The 15,828-nt window shown below is 43.5% G+C and overlaps 1 protein-coding gene across 2 annotated transcripts in view; it reads left to right on the top strand.

The window, feature by feature from the left end:
- Window positions 1–15,828, top strand: part of HGD (homogentisate 1,2-dioxygenase) — an 84,497-nt gene that overhangs the window by 57,219 nt on the left and 11,450 nt on the right. For both annotated transcript variants that reach the window (XM_085850424.1, XM_085850425.1), the window contains exons 12-13: window positions 2,393–2,519; window positions 10,973–11,154. In XM_085850424.1, the coding sequence (XP_085706550.1) occupies window positions 2,393–2,519; window positions 10,973–11,154 (309 nt within the window). The remainder of the gene's footprint in view (window positions 1–2,392; window positions 2,520–10,972; window positions 11,155–15,828) is intronic.

Below are 15,828 nucleotides of genomic sequence, written 5' to 3'. Positions count from 1 at the left end.
AAAACTATCTGGGAACATTTCGACACAAAGCATTTATTTACAATCAGGTGAGGAAAGGTATGTGGCACAGTGAATGGGGTTTGTTATTATGTACAGCAGGGATAGCAAGGAATTTGTGGGGTGCGACAAAAGGCAAGCTGTTTACAAAAGCAGACACAGAGCAGACTTATCCCCTGAGAACTTCTACAATCTTAACTTATGCTACGACAGGCACCATCACATACACACACCACCCACACCACACACCTGAGGAAGATTAGATAGCCAGAAAGAAGGAGAGCAGATGAGGACTAACGGCCTCGCAATACCTGATGTGGTCGGCCGACCAACGCAACCCAGTATGCTTCGGGGGAGGTAGGATGGAGATATACTGGTGTCTAAGGTGTTGGAGAGGGAGATATGGTGTACTGCAATATGAGGGGGGAGGGGTGCGGTGTCATGCAATATGGGGGGGGAGAGGGAGGTGTGGTGTAATGCAATATGGGGGGGTGCGGTGTCGTGCCAGAAGAAACTGTGATTGCGAATCAGTAGGATGCTCTTTTGTGCGTCCAAAGGGGACAAGATAAAGGGGAGGAAAGAGAGAGAGGAGAGAAGAAGTGTGAGGTAAAAGATCCCTAGGCTAGTCATGCATAGGTCTGTGAGTGTCGCCTGTACCTCTGTAGGACGCTCCGCTTGAGCATTCCCACTTCAAGAGTCGGCACGTTATCTCCTGCTTAGTCACTTTGCCGGGACTCATGGAAACGTGTACTCCGCACTGGTCCCAGAAAAGCATCTGTCGTACACCAACCATGAGTGTAGATCCAACGATGGGCAGACAATGAGGAGCAGTGAAGAAGATGGCGAAACAGAGAGGCGAAGGAGAGGGTGAGGCAGACAGGCAAACAGAGGGCAGATGGCTCCACAATCCGCCTTTTATAAGCTTCGGGAAAAGGGTGGGGTGACGACCCAAAGCAACACGCTGTGACCCCAATCCCGTTTCTCTATTGGGCCACAGCAGTCCCAGCCACGCCCTGCCAGGCTCCTCGGGCCGGAAGCAGTCTCATTCGGCACGACACGGCCCAGAGCCTGTCGTACCAAACTCCCGGATCGCATTTCCCATGACCCCCCCCCCACCCCTCGCCGCCCGTCTCATGCCCTGGCGACTGGACGAGGGTCGCATCAATCCCGCGTGATCACCTGGAACATTCCCGGTGAGATGCAGCCGGTGCTACGGACATCCGTTGCTTGTCCCCACATCACGTGGTCTGAGTACCCTGAGCCATGCAGCATGCCTCTGTTTAGTGGAGAATTGTATCGATACAGAGGTACAAGGAGGCGTGGGAATATTTTTCCCGTGTGTAGGAGGTGTTGGTGGTGGAGGTGGTGAGTTTATGGTGAGCAAGGGGTGAGCAAGGTGAGATGCGTTGGAAAATGGCACACAGATTTGAATAAAAGAGCGCGCCGTGCATGCGCCACGCATCGTCCTCGTCTTATGGTGATTCGCTCATGGGAGGCTGTGTGGGTCTTTGTTATTCATATCGTGTGTGTGCTTGCTTGCTTTATTTGATTTGTACCATGGCTAAAAGGAAAGGGTTGGAATGGAAATCAGAATAGAAGATAGAGATATAATTAGACCCAGCTATAAGACCCACGCAACACACTTCATTCCGTTAAACCAATAGACATGAGGGGAAGTCTGACTGCATGAAGACTAACAAAATAACTGCCTGGGGATCACTGTATGTTGGGTGCCATTGCCTTTGAGGCATGTGGTTTTGCAGAACCTCAACACTATCTATATATATATATATATATATATATATATATATATATATATATATATATATATATATATATATATATATATATATATATATATATATATATATATATATATATATATATATATATATATATATATATATATATATATATTTATATATATATATATATATATACATACATGTAATATTTACCAGGTGTAGTGGCGTGCGCCTGTAATCCGGCTACTCGGAGGCTTGGGTTGGAGGATCGCTTGAGGACGGGGGCTCTGCACTGGGCAGGGTGTAGAGCAGCCCGGAATCATGGCGAAACCCAAATCCTAATCCCTGTGTCGTAAGAGGCGACCAGGGTTGCGTCAGGAAGGGCATCCGGCGTAAAACCTGTGCCAAATCAGTATGCGGATCATAACGGATGATCCGCTGTGGCGACCCCTAACGGGAGCAGCCGAAAGATGAACAACATATATATGTAATATTTGTTACAAACTGTGTATCTGCATCTGCAGTGCATTTCTTCTCCTCTTCCTATTCCTCAATAAAGTGTATTTCTTTTTTGGAGTTTTGTGCTACCACCCTGCCCCTCATCATTTAATACATATCTTCCCTGTTGTCTCTCAATGCCCCTCTTCCAGGACCCCTCCATCTTCACAGTACTGTCTGCCAAATCTGCCTTTCCAGGAACCTCCATCGCTGACTTTGTCATTTTTCCTCCTCGCTGGGCTGTTGCTGAACACACCTTTCGTCCTCCATATTTCCATCGTAACACAGCATTTCTCCTTTTCACCTTATCTCTTCCAAACAACACTTCTAATTTTAACATATTCATCCTCTTTGAAACCCAGGCTTTAGACCCTAACCTACTCATCTCAAAATATCATCTTAACAGTAATAAGATCCATTTCTATTGTAAAATTCTTGCATTAGATATTAGAGACAAACTGCATTTTTAGACACAAGAGAGAAACAAAATGTGAGACAAATTGCATTTTCATGTTTAATATGTCCAAACAAATCATGCATTGATTGTGTTTAAATGATGCAACATGTCTGAATTATTATTATTATTATTCCAAGTCCGAAAAACTTTTCTTTTTTTAATGCAAAAGGATGTAGGGATGTGTGTACATTGTCATGGTACTGCACATACTTTATAGACGATCTAACATTTTAAACAGTACGTGCTTTCTGTCTCCAATTTCCTGATAATATTCCACCATTAACTGCACCCACATATTGGCCCGAGGGCAAATGTGTCAAACTCTCTGCCCCCATCAGGATGAGATTAACAGTCGTAGTCTTGCCCACCCCTCTGTTCCATTCCTATTCCTTTACAAAGGAATGCAGTTTCACATACTTTTCTTGGAATCCTTTCAAGATATTAAAATTATGATAGCAAAGGATGCTGCATAAAGTAAAACTCTGTCGGATGGTACCAGAGCCATTGCCATTGAGAGAGGCAGCTCAGAAATACGTTGTTTGAAGATGGTTATTATTACCCTTATCGAAGGAGAGGCGATTGCATTTGGGTCCGTTTGTTTGTCTGTCTGTCTGTTTGTTTGTTTGTCCACACAGAACATTCGCATTTTTCTCCGCAACCGCTAGTCGGATCGAGATGAAATTTTCATCAAAGGAGCAACTACTCATGCAGAATGTTGTAATAACTATGACGTCATAAGTCACGTTGTGTAGTAGCCATGTTGGAAAAACCGAAAAACTTTGGACCTCTGTATCTCTGAAACCACACCAAGGAAAAAATTGAAACTTGGCACATGGCAAGTACTCCTAATGGGGAATGTGTGTTTTTTTTCTTATTACGTCATCGGTGCCTTCGTTATAACGTCATAATTTCCTTTGTAGAATGCTACATCCGATCAGTGTGAAATTTTTGACGGTCATCTCGGGTTAACAAAATATCGGGTCCACATAAAATGGTCCACAAAAAAAAATTGATGACATCATCGTTCACGTGATTCAGCAGCCATATTCATCACATCACCATTTGAAAGCCTTTTTCCCTGAGCAGGGGCCAGATTTTTGCGGGCTCCAATCATGGTACCCTTTCTTGTGGCAATGTTTTTACGGCCGGATGTCATTCGTAACGCCAACCCTTAGTCGCCTTCGACACGCAGGGATAATTACCAGTATACTGGTGCTCATTTAGCCGATCTTCGGAAGGATGACAATTCCGCAGCCATATTGTTTGTTTGTTTTTTTTTAAACCTTCAAAAATCTTCTTCTCTTAAATGGTTGAACAGATCGAGGCAAAACTTTACACGTATGACCGCCTATCCATGAGGAACAAAAGGTTCACAAATATGATGTCAGAGGTCACATGGTTTGGCAGCCATATTGGATTTACCCAAACACCGATAAAAAAAATATTCTCCAAAATGGCTGGACCGATCGAGGGGAAACTTCACACAAATGTTCCGCAAGGCACGGGTGTACAACTTTGTTCAGGAATAATTGATAGGTCACATGGTTTGGCAGCCATGTTGGATTTAAGAAAAATCTAGAATGTTTTCGCTGGAGCCGCTTAATCGATCGATATGAAACTTCACAATTATTATCTAGTAGAGATGGGAAATACATGTTTTAAAGTTCAACTTGATCGGACACAGTTTAGGAGCCACAATTATTTGATTTTTTTTTATTTGGGCTCTTTTTGGTTTTTTTTTATTTTGTTATTTTTATTTTTTTAATAAGGCTCACCACTGTGCCTGGGTGGGTTTGAGGGTAGAGGAGTAGCAGCTGAAATGGAAATCTTATCGAGGTTCCTCCTGATGACTTCATCTTTGCTTTTTGCTTGTTTGGGTTCCTTCTGATTACTCCAATGCAGGACTGTACCTATTTGGTCTTCCATTTGATTTGAATTGAATTTATTTTAATCCCATTCTAAATTCAATTGAATAATAATAAACGTCATGGGTCAGGGTCAGGTGTCCGATCAAAGCGGGACATATTGGTACCCGATATCATCACTGCCATCAGTTATAAAGTGGCAGTTCTAATTATGTCACATTAATTACGTAACACACCAGAACACAAATGCCACACAAAATACATCACACAAAACTACACAGACACCACACAAAACAAGTTACGATGAGGGTCTGCAATCTCTAGTTGCTCTTTTTTGTTATTATTCTGAACGAGAAGAAGATTTTGCGGTTTTGACCGATCTCGGGTTTTTTGCTTTTTTTCCTTTTGCCATGGTCTGAAGTACTGAGAAGTGATCCCTGCCTAGACAATCAGCTGAACAGACCCGGTCGGCTCTCAAAGGTAGCTTAAGCGACTTTTTAGAGAAGATACTCCAACTTTAGTTTTGTATGTAGCGGGTGGGACTGATATTTTGTTCCGCACCATTCCTACATCGAGAGTACTAGCGCACTCTCTGATCATTATTATTAATCACTCCATGACCAAAGGCAGAGCATGTGAGTATTGTGACAATGCAGTCTGTCTGTTTGTCGGCAGAATAACTTGACGTGTACAGCCAGAATTACTATTGTGAATTGTTTTCATTTCATATTGTGAATACCTCAATTGAGTTAAACTTTGTGCTTACAATGAAAATTAGTACAAGACTATAATTACTGACACTGTGGCCACGTGACAGTATAAGTTAGTGCCCTTTGGGGGCGATATTGCGCCAAGAGAAAACAATGATGCGAGTCAGCACCTACATCAAGTGCATTCTTATTCTTGTTATTATTATTATTATTATTGTTATTGGCAAATGGAGAAGCGACTGCGATTAGAGGAGGAATTTGGCCCACTGGTCGCATCGTTCCTCAGATGCAGTTGTGTCGCTGATGCAGAACTTAGTGGTGACAATTGCCTATTCTGCACAAAAGACGCTGTGGAACTTCGTTTACCAGCAACTCCAACCATTTGCAAGCAGGCTGGTAATCTTACTCATACAAGACAGCTCTCATATACCTCTGTTCTGTCTTATCACACTGTCAGCGAATGCAATGATAGAAGTACAAAATATATTTCATGTTATCACTTTTTTGCGAACTGGAACTGAAAACTGTTTACCACTGAGGTCATCCAAAATTATTGTAATAGCAGATGCATTAACTCATAGTGTAGTGGCTGGGGCTGAAAAAGCGCTCTAATTTAGGAGATACCCCGACCGGTGGTATAACAAGCTGAAACTGGTCTCATTTGAACCGTATGGATGTCTAGTTTTTGAAAACTGAGGTTGTAGTTGTTGAAATTCTGCACAACACGGTGAATGTTGCCAGAAATTGTGTAACTGGTTATAAACATGGTGAATTAACCCCTTGAGTGTGGGAACAAAAGAAAAAATGGCCATTTTCAATAATTCATTATTTACTTCAATAAGAACAAAATACATGCAGAATGGTTGATTATTTCAGGGAATTTATATGTATTGGACATGTTTTAAGATATTTCAGGGGGTTTTATGCTCCTAAGGTGGTTAAGGACCCACAAAATACCCCCAATTTTGGCAGTTTTTGTGCAATTTTAGCAAAAACTTGTACGTTTTCTCTTATTAAATGCCCAATATATATTTTTAAAGTGCCAAATTTGATTATTTTCATCAGGCAGGGTGTCTCATTAAAGAATATGTCAGTTAAACTATGATAGAATGTTCACAACCAGGTGAATTAATCCTTTTTCTGACATGTGTACAGTTTGAGTGAAAATTCTCATTTTTCTAAAATCAGCATATTTTATGCAAAAATGAACTGTTATCATGGAAAATATCAGGGTTACTATTAGAAATTGATATGCAAGGTATTTCATGGACTTTTATGCTGCCAAGGGGTAAAAGACCCTCGGGGTAAAAGGGGTAAATGCCAAGGGGTAAACTTATCAACTTCAAGATACTGACCTCAAGAAGAGGATCATCACCCATTGTATTGGTCAAATTAGGCCTATTGAACATGTAGGATCTTAAAAAGAAAACCAAAGATGTTCTCATAGTACAAGATCAGAGGATTAATAAAACTATGTGCTGTATGTGATGGTGTAGGCCCTATGTGTATGTGTTGTACATGGTATTAGCATGGCCATGGAATGCCACATATATGAAAAGTGAAAGTGCTCTGCATGCTTAGTGGCTATAAATCCTTAGAGTTGGCTCCCTTCAGTAAGGATATGTTGTGTGAGGATAGCAGGCATCTTTCATTGAGTACTGATCAGGCTCCACACCCGGTATACTGACCCTTATTCATAGGCCTAATTCCCCATGGTGATTCACCGCTATGGCATCTCTAGCTGAAATTTAATACCCTTCTCTTGCAGGGAATCAAGATGGATCTGACTGAAGAACCCCTTGAGAAGAGAAGACGTCTGAGTGAAAGTTGTGTACGATGTGAACAGACTTTAGATGAGAAGTCAGTGGACAATCCATTCATAAGAAATCCAACACTTGACGGAGTAATAGCTGTTCTTCGAGCTGCGGAAATACGTCAGTACACTGTGCATGACAGGTTGCTCAAGATAAAAGATGGCATTTTAAACCAGACTGTTACCGTTAGATACCATAAGAAATGTAGGGCATCTTATACAACCACAAGTAATCTCAAGTATGTACAAAATGAACTTGCTACTGCGAATGATACGGCTGATAATGCTGGTGACATGGTTGAGAGTGGTCCATCCTGAATCCGGCACACAGACACTTACGTTTAACATAAGAACAGATTGTTTCATCTGTGAGAAATCATACGAAAGAGCAGCAGACAGGTTCCAAACTACCACCAGTTTCTGAAAAGTGGAGGCAACAAGTCCAGCCGAGCAAACTTCATCTCTCAACATATATTGGACCAAACAATTACCAACCGAGAAATCAATTATTCCGGCCGGTGGTTTCGGTGATGGCAAGCTGGTGAAAGAAGTACAACCACTCGGAGTCTCATCCATTGACTCTCTTCAGAGTACACAGGAGGAAGCAGATACTAGGATAATCCTTCATACCGTCAGTCTCTCACGTGACCATTCAAGGGTCATTGTTCGCTGTGATGACACAGATGTCCTGGTACTGTTGATCTACTATTCTAGTGGAAAACAGCTGACTGACAAGGTATAAATATACGCTGGGCATTCTGGAAAGGAGAGATACATTCCAGTCCATGAGAGAGTTACACGGTTCAGACCGACTGTTTGTGAGTGTCTCGCTGCCATACATGCTTATCATTTAGCACTTGGTGTGACACCACATGTTCTTTCAACAGAATTGGGAAGTGAACAACTTATTCTACACTGATCAAGAATGCACAAGCATTGTCAGATATGAAAGGATTTCATGAGGCTGATATGGACACTTGTGTTTCATTGTCATGGAAATTTGTGCTTCTGATGTATGGCAAAAAAGGCAAAGACTTGGATTCACTGAATGATCTACGTTTCCATTTGGCCACGACAACAGACAAGCCAGCATCTATGCTTCCCCCAACCGAGGATGCATTCAAGCAGCACATCCTACGGGCCAAGTATCAAACCAAGATTTGGTGCGACAGCCATGTTGCAAACCCACCGTTGATATCACCAGTTGGTCATGGCTGGTCCACTTGTGAAGGTGGTGGAATAACCCAGACTATGTATACTCAAGATTCCGCTCCAGCTGAGGTTCGAGACTTAACACACCTCTACTGCACTTACGAAAACTGTGAAAACGGGAGGATGTGCCCTTGTGTCCTTGCAGGACTAGAGTGTATTGACATATGTAGCTACAATGACGGCAACAATCACAGCAATGTCGTACAACAGGAAAATGAAAATGCAACAGAGATGGACACTGTTTTCGATATTTAGATGCATGGCCAGATGATTTCAGATGTGATCAGTATTGAAAGATTCATGAGTGGGTTTCACTGTGCAAGAATATAAACATATGGAATAGATTTTCTCAAAGGTGTGAATATTTTCATCCTGGTTCAACTGCAATTTCATTCATGATACAATCTGACTGGTTCATCAAATCAGACTTGGGACTGTTATAACATGTAATGACAATATCATGCGAAAAAAGAGGCAATTGTGGCATAGAATTAGTAAAAATGCCGATTTGGAGGTATTCTGTGGGTCTTTTACCCCGAGGAAGCATAAACGTCCATGAAATACCTTGCATATCAATTTCTAATAGTAACCCTGATATTTTCCATAGTTTTCCCATGATAACAGTTCATTTTTGCATAAAAGATGCCGATTTTAGAAAAATGAGAATTTTCACTCAAACTGTACACATGTCACGGAAAGGGTTAATTTATCTGGTTGTGAACGTTCTATCATAGTTTAACTGACATATTCTTTAATGAGACACCTTGCCTGATGAAAATAATCAAATTTGGCACTTTTAAAACCTATATTAGGCATTTAATAAGAGAAAACGTACAAGTTTTTGCTAAAATTGCACAAAAACTGCCAAAATTGGGGGTATTTTGTGGGTCCTTAACCACCTTATGAGCATAAAACCCCCTGAAATATCTTAAAACGTGTCCAATACATATAAATACCCTGAAATAATCAACCATTCTACATGTATTTTATTCTTATTGAAGTAAATAATGAATTATTGAAAATGGCCATTTTTTCTTTTGTTCCCGCACTGAAGGGTTAATTCACCATGTTGTACAGAATTTCAACAGCTACAACCTCAGTTTTCGAAAACTAGGCATCAACATGGTTAAAATGAGCCCGGTTTCAGCTTGTTATACCACCGGTAGGGGTCGACTCATTTTTCTCGGTCTCAGCCACTACACTTTCAGATATACACTTTAAATCATAATTTATATTCTGAATGGATGATTGAAAACCAGGGCCTGAGCAGGAAGGTGAGGTGGGGAGGGAGGTAACACAGATCTACTTTGAAAATCCATCTTTTCAAGTTACAAAGTCTTACTATTCACTCTTTTTTTTCTTATTTTTTTTTTTACTAAAACTGCCATATTGGAAAGGAGCATCACACTTAATTTATTACCAGTGCTCTGGCAAGCAATACCAGAGTTCACCTCGGAGAATATTAAAAGCTATGATGTCTTCGTGAAACCAAAGATTGACCATACAGTGGTCTTCCAGTGTGCGAAGAACATGGAGGGTGAATAAGATAAAATAAAATCAAATGAAGCCAATGCTCCAAAACGATGTTTTAACAAATAGAAAAGTAAGAGGACACCCATTTTAAGCACATATCGATCTCGAATGATCGTGTACCCACCAATTATCCCAAAATAGCTTGGGGGCTGTGGAGAATTCTGCATACTCGTTGGCTATGATCCTTGATTACCAAGAGAAAAAACAAACATCACATGCCAAAAAAAGGGCAATACCCCTTGGAGCTCACCTGGTAGAATAATGATACTGAGGAGGAAGTCAACATGGGACGGAATCAGCAAAATGTACCAATGAACCAATGTTATGGCAAATACCTATTTTGGAGGGCAACCACACACCCCTCCCATCACCTGTAAACCCCATTCGACCCCAATTTTTTAAATAGTGTGAATCAACTTTGGTACATCATGGGTGATAAAGGTTGTGGTCAAGTTTCATCGGAATTGTGTGTGTAGTTTATGAGAAGAAAGCAAGTACCTATTTTATTTGGGGGAGGGGGCAACCCCCATAGACCATGAACAAGGGTGGACCTTAATCAGTACGATTTCTTCTTATGGGGGGTAATTAAGGAACAAATCTACAAGATGGTTCACAGGACTGTTAACGACTTGAAAACAGTGATCCGGGATTGTCGAACCGTATTATTGGAGAGACTTTGAGAAACGTTATTGACAACGTCCACACCGATACTTGCCATGCTTAATTGGAATGGTGTCACATTGAATGTATCCTTACATGAAAACAAATATAGACTTTATTGTGTATAGTTGTACCAGTTTTGTTTGTCATTGTTAACTTGTGATTAATAAATGTGAAATCCATGGCATTTCATCTGGAACACCTATTTTATTTTAGTAAGTAGCCTTTTCTATTCTTGTCTACAGTAATATTATATTGAAAGGGTGTGTCTGTGCTTAAAACAAAAATTCTACTTTTGCAAACATCACTGTTTCTCGGATCTGTATCACTTAAATTATTTCCTCTATCTTCAATCATCCCTCATCTATGGAAATACCTTTTGTACTGCCTGGTGCATTCACCTTTATTCATCGAATCATGATAAGTTGGGTAAGTAATTAAACTCTCATGCTTACATTGTGGTACCCCCTTACTCTCACCAGGTAACTGCATGAGCGAATTCATGGGCTTGCTCAGTGGCAAGTACGATGCGAAAGGTGCAGGATTTATGCCAGGTGCCTCGAGCTTGCACACAATCATGACACCACATGGACCAGATGCCGAAAGCTGGAGTCAAGGAGCACATTCTCAACTGAAGCCTGAGAAAGTGGGCGATGGAGCCATGGTATGATGATCATTTTATTCATGTTTATGTAGTTGAGGAGCACTACACAATAATTTACGTTGAATAGCAGGAGAATAAATCAAACGATAGTGAAGTCAATGGCATGCCATTGCAAATCTCCACACTTCTCACCGAGAGCAAAGGTGAATGTTGGCAAAATGTTCCACCAGGAATGACCCAATATCTCTTTTGACCCTTGTGATCCAAGTCCCCACCCCCTGGGGCATGATCTGGGGGTCAAATCCAAGATATCATTATATTTCATGCATCCCCCAATGTTGATTGCACGTACAAAGTTTCATTAAAACATGTTTTGAAATGTGCTGATAATTGATCTTTTGAGCATGCCCCAGGACCCGAGGAAGGGGGGCCAAAGTGATACTGTTATCGCACCTTCTCACCATGTACTGACCATAACTAAGTTTGAATTTCTGCACAACCGTTTAAAAGGAGATAGCATGATGGACGGTCAGACAAACACACAGATGGACGAGGCCGACGAACAAAATTCCTAATTAATTTTTTGTAAATGGAATTACGTTTTGTAAATGGTATCATGCAAAGAAAGCTTCCGCATTTTGCCATCAACTTGACACCGGCAATGCAAGTGTCTGTAAAGGTGAAGAGGCCCCGATTATCTCAACAAAATCGCATGAGAATACTCCAACTTGGTATTAAAGTATGTCATGATACACCTGGGGGTTTCCTTCCCTTTCGTGTATTATGTTGTTCATGGTGCTAAACCCAGCTCACTCTCTAATGACTGCAATCCAAGGTTTGTGCTTCACAAGTATGAATGATCGTACAAGTCAGCTCCCAATCCAATGGATCTTTGTCAGTTGGGATCTGTGATTTCTCAGTGATGCTACGGTTACCACATCAACAGCATAACATTTTTGAAACTTGTATCTATACTAATAAAAGGCAATGTGAGTGTGTGTGTCTCCTCCATAACTCCAAAACCATGAAACCGAGTAGCCTGAAACTTTCATGCATACTTTGGTAACTCCTAGGAAGTGCACGAGTGAAAATTGTGTGTTTGGGTTCATTAAAACACCCCTTTTGAAGATAATTAAAAGCCTTATTTAATTATATCCTCCATCATGCAATCCTCAGCCACCTTGCTCTCTGGGGCCTTGAGGAGTTTCCCTAGGTAAGCTCGCTGGGGTCTGAAGCCGCCATGTTTTTTTGGCCTGCTCAACCATGCCTTGCTTGGAACAGGCCACAACGATTTCTTAATGAAAGTTTTTTTTTCACTTTTATTTCCTCACTCATATCATCAAATGCCTGTTCACCATAGCTACAAATCACTGGGAACATTGCAATGCTTATAAACATAAAATAAAGACATCAGCGTTCGTTGCTTTATTTCATTTCCCCACATGCGATCACCACGAGTATCTCTTAAACTTAGAAGAATTACGAAATTTAAGCTCCAAAATCAAACTTACAAGCACTTCTGACTCCGGGAAAAGTGTTCATTTGTCCAATTCGAATATATTTAACATTTTGGGCATCTCTGGGAGGTGTATGTTTGATGTGCTTCTAATCGCATGCCAAACGAGCCGTTTCTTAACCGTTTTGTTGAAGTGCTTGCTTGAGTGCTTAAGATACTTGGCAAGTGCTCTCCAAGCTGCTTGGTTGTTCATTTTGGTAAAAGTACCAATGTTCTCAATGGAACATCGATTAGACAGACATACGTTTCCACGTGTGATGTGCCGTGCGGTTGGTGCCCCGGGAGATGTCTCATCCGCCGAATGTGCAATTTTATTTTTGCAGGACATCGCTTTGTTTTACCTTTTTGTGCGATCTCCTTTCAATACAATTTACCCCTCACTGTATATATGTATATATGTATATATGTATATATGTATATATGTATATTGTTGTGGTTGACGAAATTCGCAAACCACCATTCAGGTCCCGTAGGTGAGATATCTCTGTAAGTATATGTGTAGTTAGGCCCAAACCCGTTGTTTAGATGGAATAAATGTTATTCATTCGGGCTGCGACCCTTCTAGATAGCCGTTTTTCTTTTACTATCTTTATTTTGGACCAGCCGCCATTACTACCACCACAACCACCACCAACCACGTCTCAACAGCCATCACACAACAACCACCAACCGCAACGCCGCTTCACAACAACAGCCACGACCCTTGCCGTCACATCTCGCTCTCGCAACCATCGCATCACCGCCATTCCCGCGCCGCTTGTGGACGCCGATCCTGGACTCGTGCAGGGCTCGCACCGAGCAGCGGGTGCAAAAACACCAGCCTTTCCGAAGAAATCGGATCAAAAACGATTCACGCCCACTTCTGTTCCGTCCTATCGGCGAGCGTGGGGCGATTTGGCCCCGCCTCCAGGTGCGTCGGAGTATAATCGCTATATGCAGATTTGTGGATCAAAAAGCATTCACGCCCACTTTTCCTCTGTCCAATGGGGAGCCAGCCAGAGGTAAAGGGTCGAAGGTGAACGGGAAAACGGGCTCTCCTGTCTCCAGCTAAATTCACGGGAATCGGTCCAGGGGTGAGAGGAGCGACCCCCGATTCCCTCCAAATTACGAGCGATTTAAATTAACCCTTTACGAGAAATAAGATGGCGTCTCAAGGCGAGCGGGAGCCGGGGGTATTAGAAATGTATATGTGTAGTAATGTAGGATCCATGGTCCAGGATGAAATCCCCGTGCAGGAAATGTTGGTTATGCAGGAACACGAACTCCCCCAACTGAACCCAGAGCCCGAAATAGGTGAGGCGGCGGCTGCGGTGTATGACACCTCCCCTCCCCCTCTCCGCCAAAACCCCCCTGATCCTTGCCGAATCGGCTCAGCTGAGTGCACCCGACATGGCCCAGCTATGCGCCATGCTGGCAGGAATCAGTGGGGACATGCACGAAATGAAAACGAAAATGGATACAAACACAAACGAAATAAAAGGCATGAACAAGCAAATGAACGAAGTGAAAACGAAAATGGATGCGAATACACAGCAAATGAACGAAATGGAAACAAACATGAAGGAAGAAATGAAAGAGCTGCAGGGTGAGACGCAGAGCATGGGCCGAAGCCTGCAGGCGGGCATGAAGGCAGTAACCGGGGAGCTCAAAATGGCGACTCCACGTGTGGGAGCGAACGAGCTGGGAGGGAGTGCAATGGCTGTCGGGCCCGCGGTGGAGGCTGGTAAGGAGAAAATAATTCGGGGGACGTATTGGGCGAGAAGCGTGACGGAGACGTGCACGAGGGAGATAAGAGACGAGGTGAAAGTAATTGGGAGGGAGAGAAAAGAACAATTAATGCGGAAAGCAAGGAGGAGGTACGCGGAGATCGTGAAAGAGCAAGGAGTGAAAAACAGGGAAGGACGGGAGCGACTTAAGGAGAAAGCAAGGTTGACCTACATAAAGATAAGGGAAAGACGCCAGAAAGAAGCAGAGACTAATAGACACAAGGGGACAACAGAAACTAATAAATGTATAGAGACACGGGAGATGGGAACGATAGAGGAGAGACTGCATGATAATGACGGGGTTAGAGACGCACACACACACACAGAGAGGTAGTGGAGGACGATGAGGTTGAGCTCGCGGAGCGTGTAGGGACCCAGTGCGAGCAGCTGGATGGCCCCCTCCAGGAACGAGGGGAGGGAGTATGCCCCCTTGAGGCGAGTCACGACCAGGTGAGTTCGGTCGTGCTTTGCGAGTTCGAGGGGAGGAGTGCTGTGGACGGGTGCACGCCGAGCTTGGGGGGTATAGAGGCCCCGGAGACCCTTGTGGGGACACGAATCCCCAATGTGGTTGTCCCGGTGTGTGGTGTCGAGGTGTGTGTTCACGAGTGTGGCGAAATGCGTGCTGCAACGCACGCACAGCGCGGGTCCAAGGGCGTGTGTGAGAGCGACAGGGTGGGTGACAAAGACCCCGTGTGTGGAAGCGACCCCGTGTGCGAGTGGTGTGGTGGTAAGTGTGCAGAAGGGCGTGCTTCCCAGCACGCCGTGTGTGGATGAGGAACCGCGGATGAGTGCCCCCGCGTGTGTGAGTGAGGCACGGTGTATGAGTGAGGCACCGCGGATGAGTGCCCCCGCGTGTGTGAGTAGTATGGTTTGTGTGAGGGAAATGGCACGAGTGAGTGAAAGGCCGCGAGTGAGTGGAGCCACGTGTGCAAGGGAAATAGCATGCGTGAGTGAGCGGCCGAGTGTGAGAGAGACAGCGTGTGCAAGGTCGCTGTGTGTAAGGGAGATGTCGGTCGGCATGTGTGAACATGCAGCCGCGTCTCCTGGGGTGAATGTGATGGAATGGACTGTGAGCGTCGTTACACGCAGGAATGCGTGTGTTGAATGGAGACGACGACGGCGACACAGGAACGAAAGCCGAGTAGCGGCTGTAGTTGTTTCGGGGACCGTGCCGGGTTCACCCAGCAGCGAGCACGAGGTCCTTGCTGTGCAACGCACGAGGCCCCCACGTGCTCGCTTGCGAGAGTGAAGTCCCGGTCCGGAAACGCACGCGGTGGATTTGCCGATCCCGCGGACGGACAAAGTTTAGGCAGGATTACGGATTTGGACCGGATGGGTTCTCCACGCGGGCGTGTGTGTTAAGCTCCAACGGGCAAAGCACATGTGTTCGCGTGGGGAACCCCTCGAGACGTGGGGCTTGTGTTTTTTTTATGCGCACGGTGACGTCATGGC

The sequence above is a fragment of the Eptatretus burgeri genome, chromosome 12 (assembly GCF_056783735.1).
Source record: "Eptatretus burgeri isolate ZD-2024b chromosome 12, Ebu_testis_v1, whole genome shotgun sequence".
Lineage (NCBI taxonomy): Eukaryota > Metazoa > Chordata > Myxini > Myxiniformes > Myxinidae > Eptatretus > Eptatretus burgeri.
This window is presented reverse-complemented; position numbering and strand designations above follow the sequence as displayed.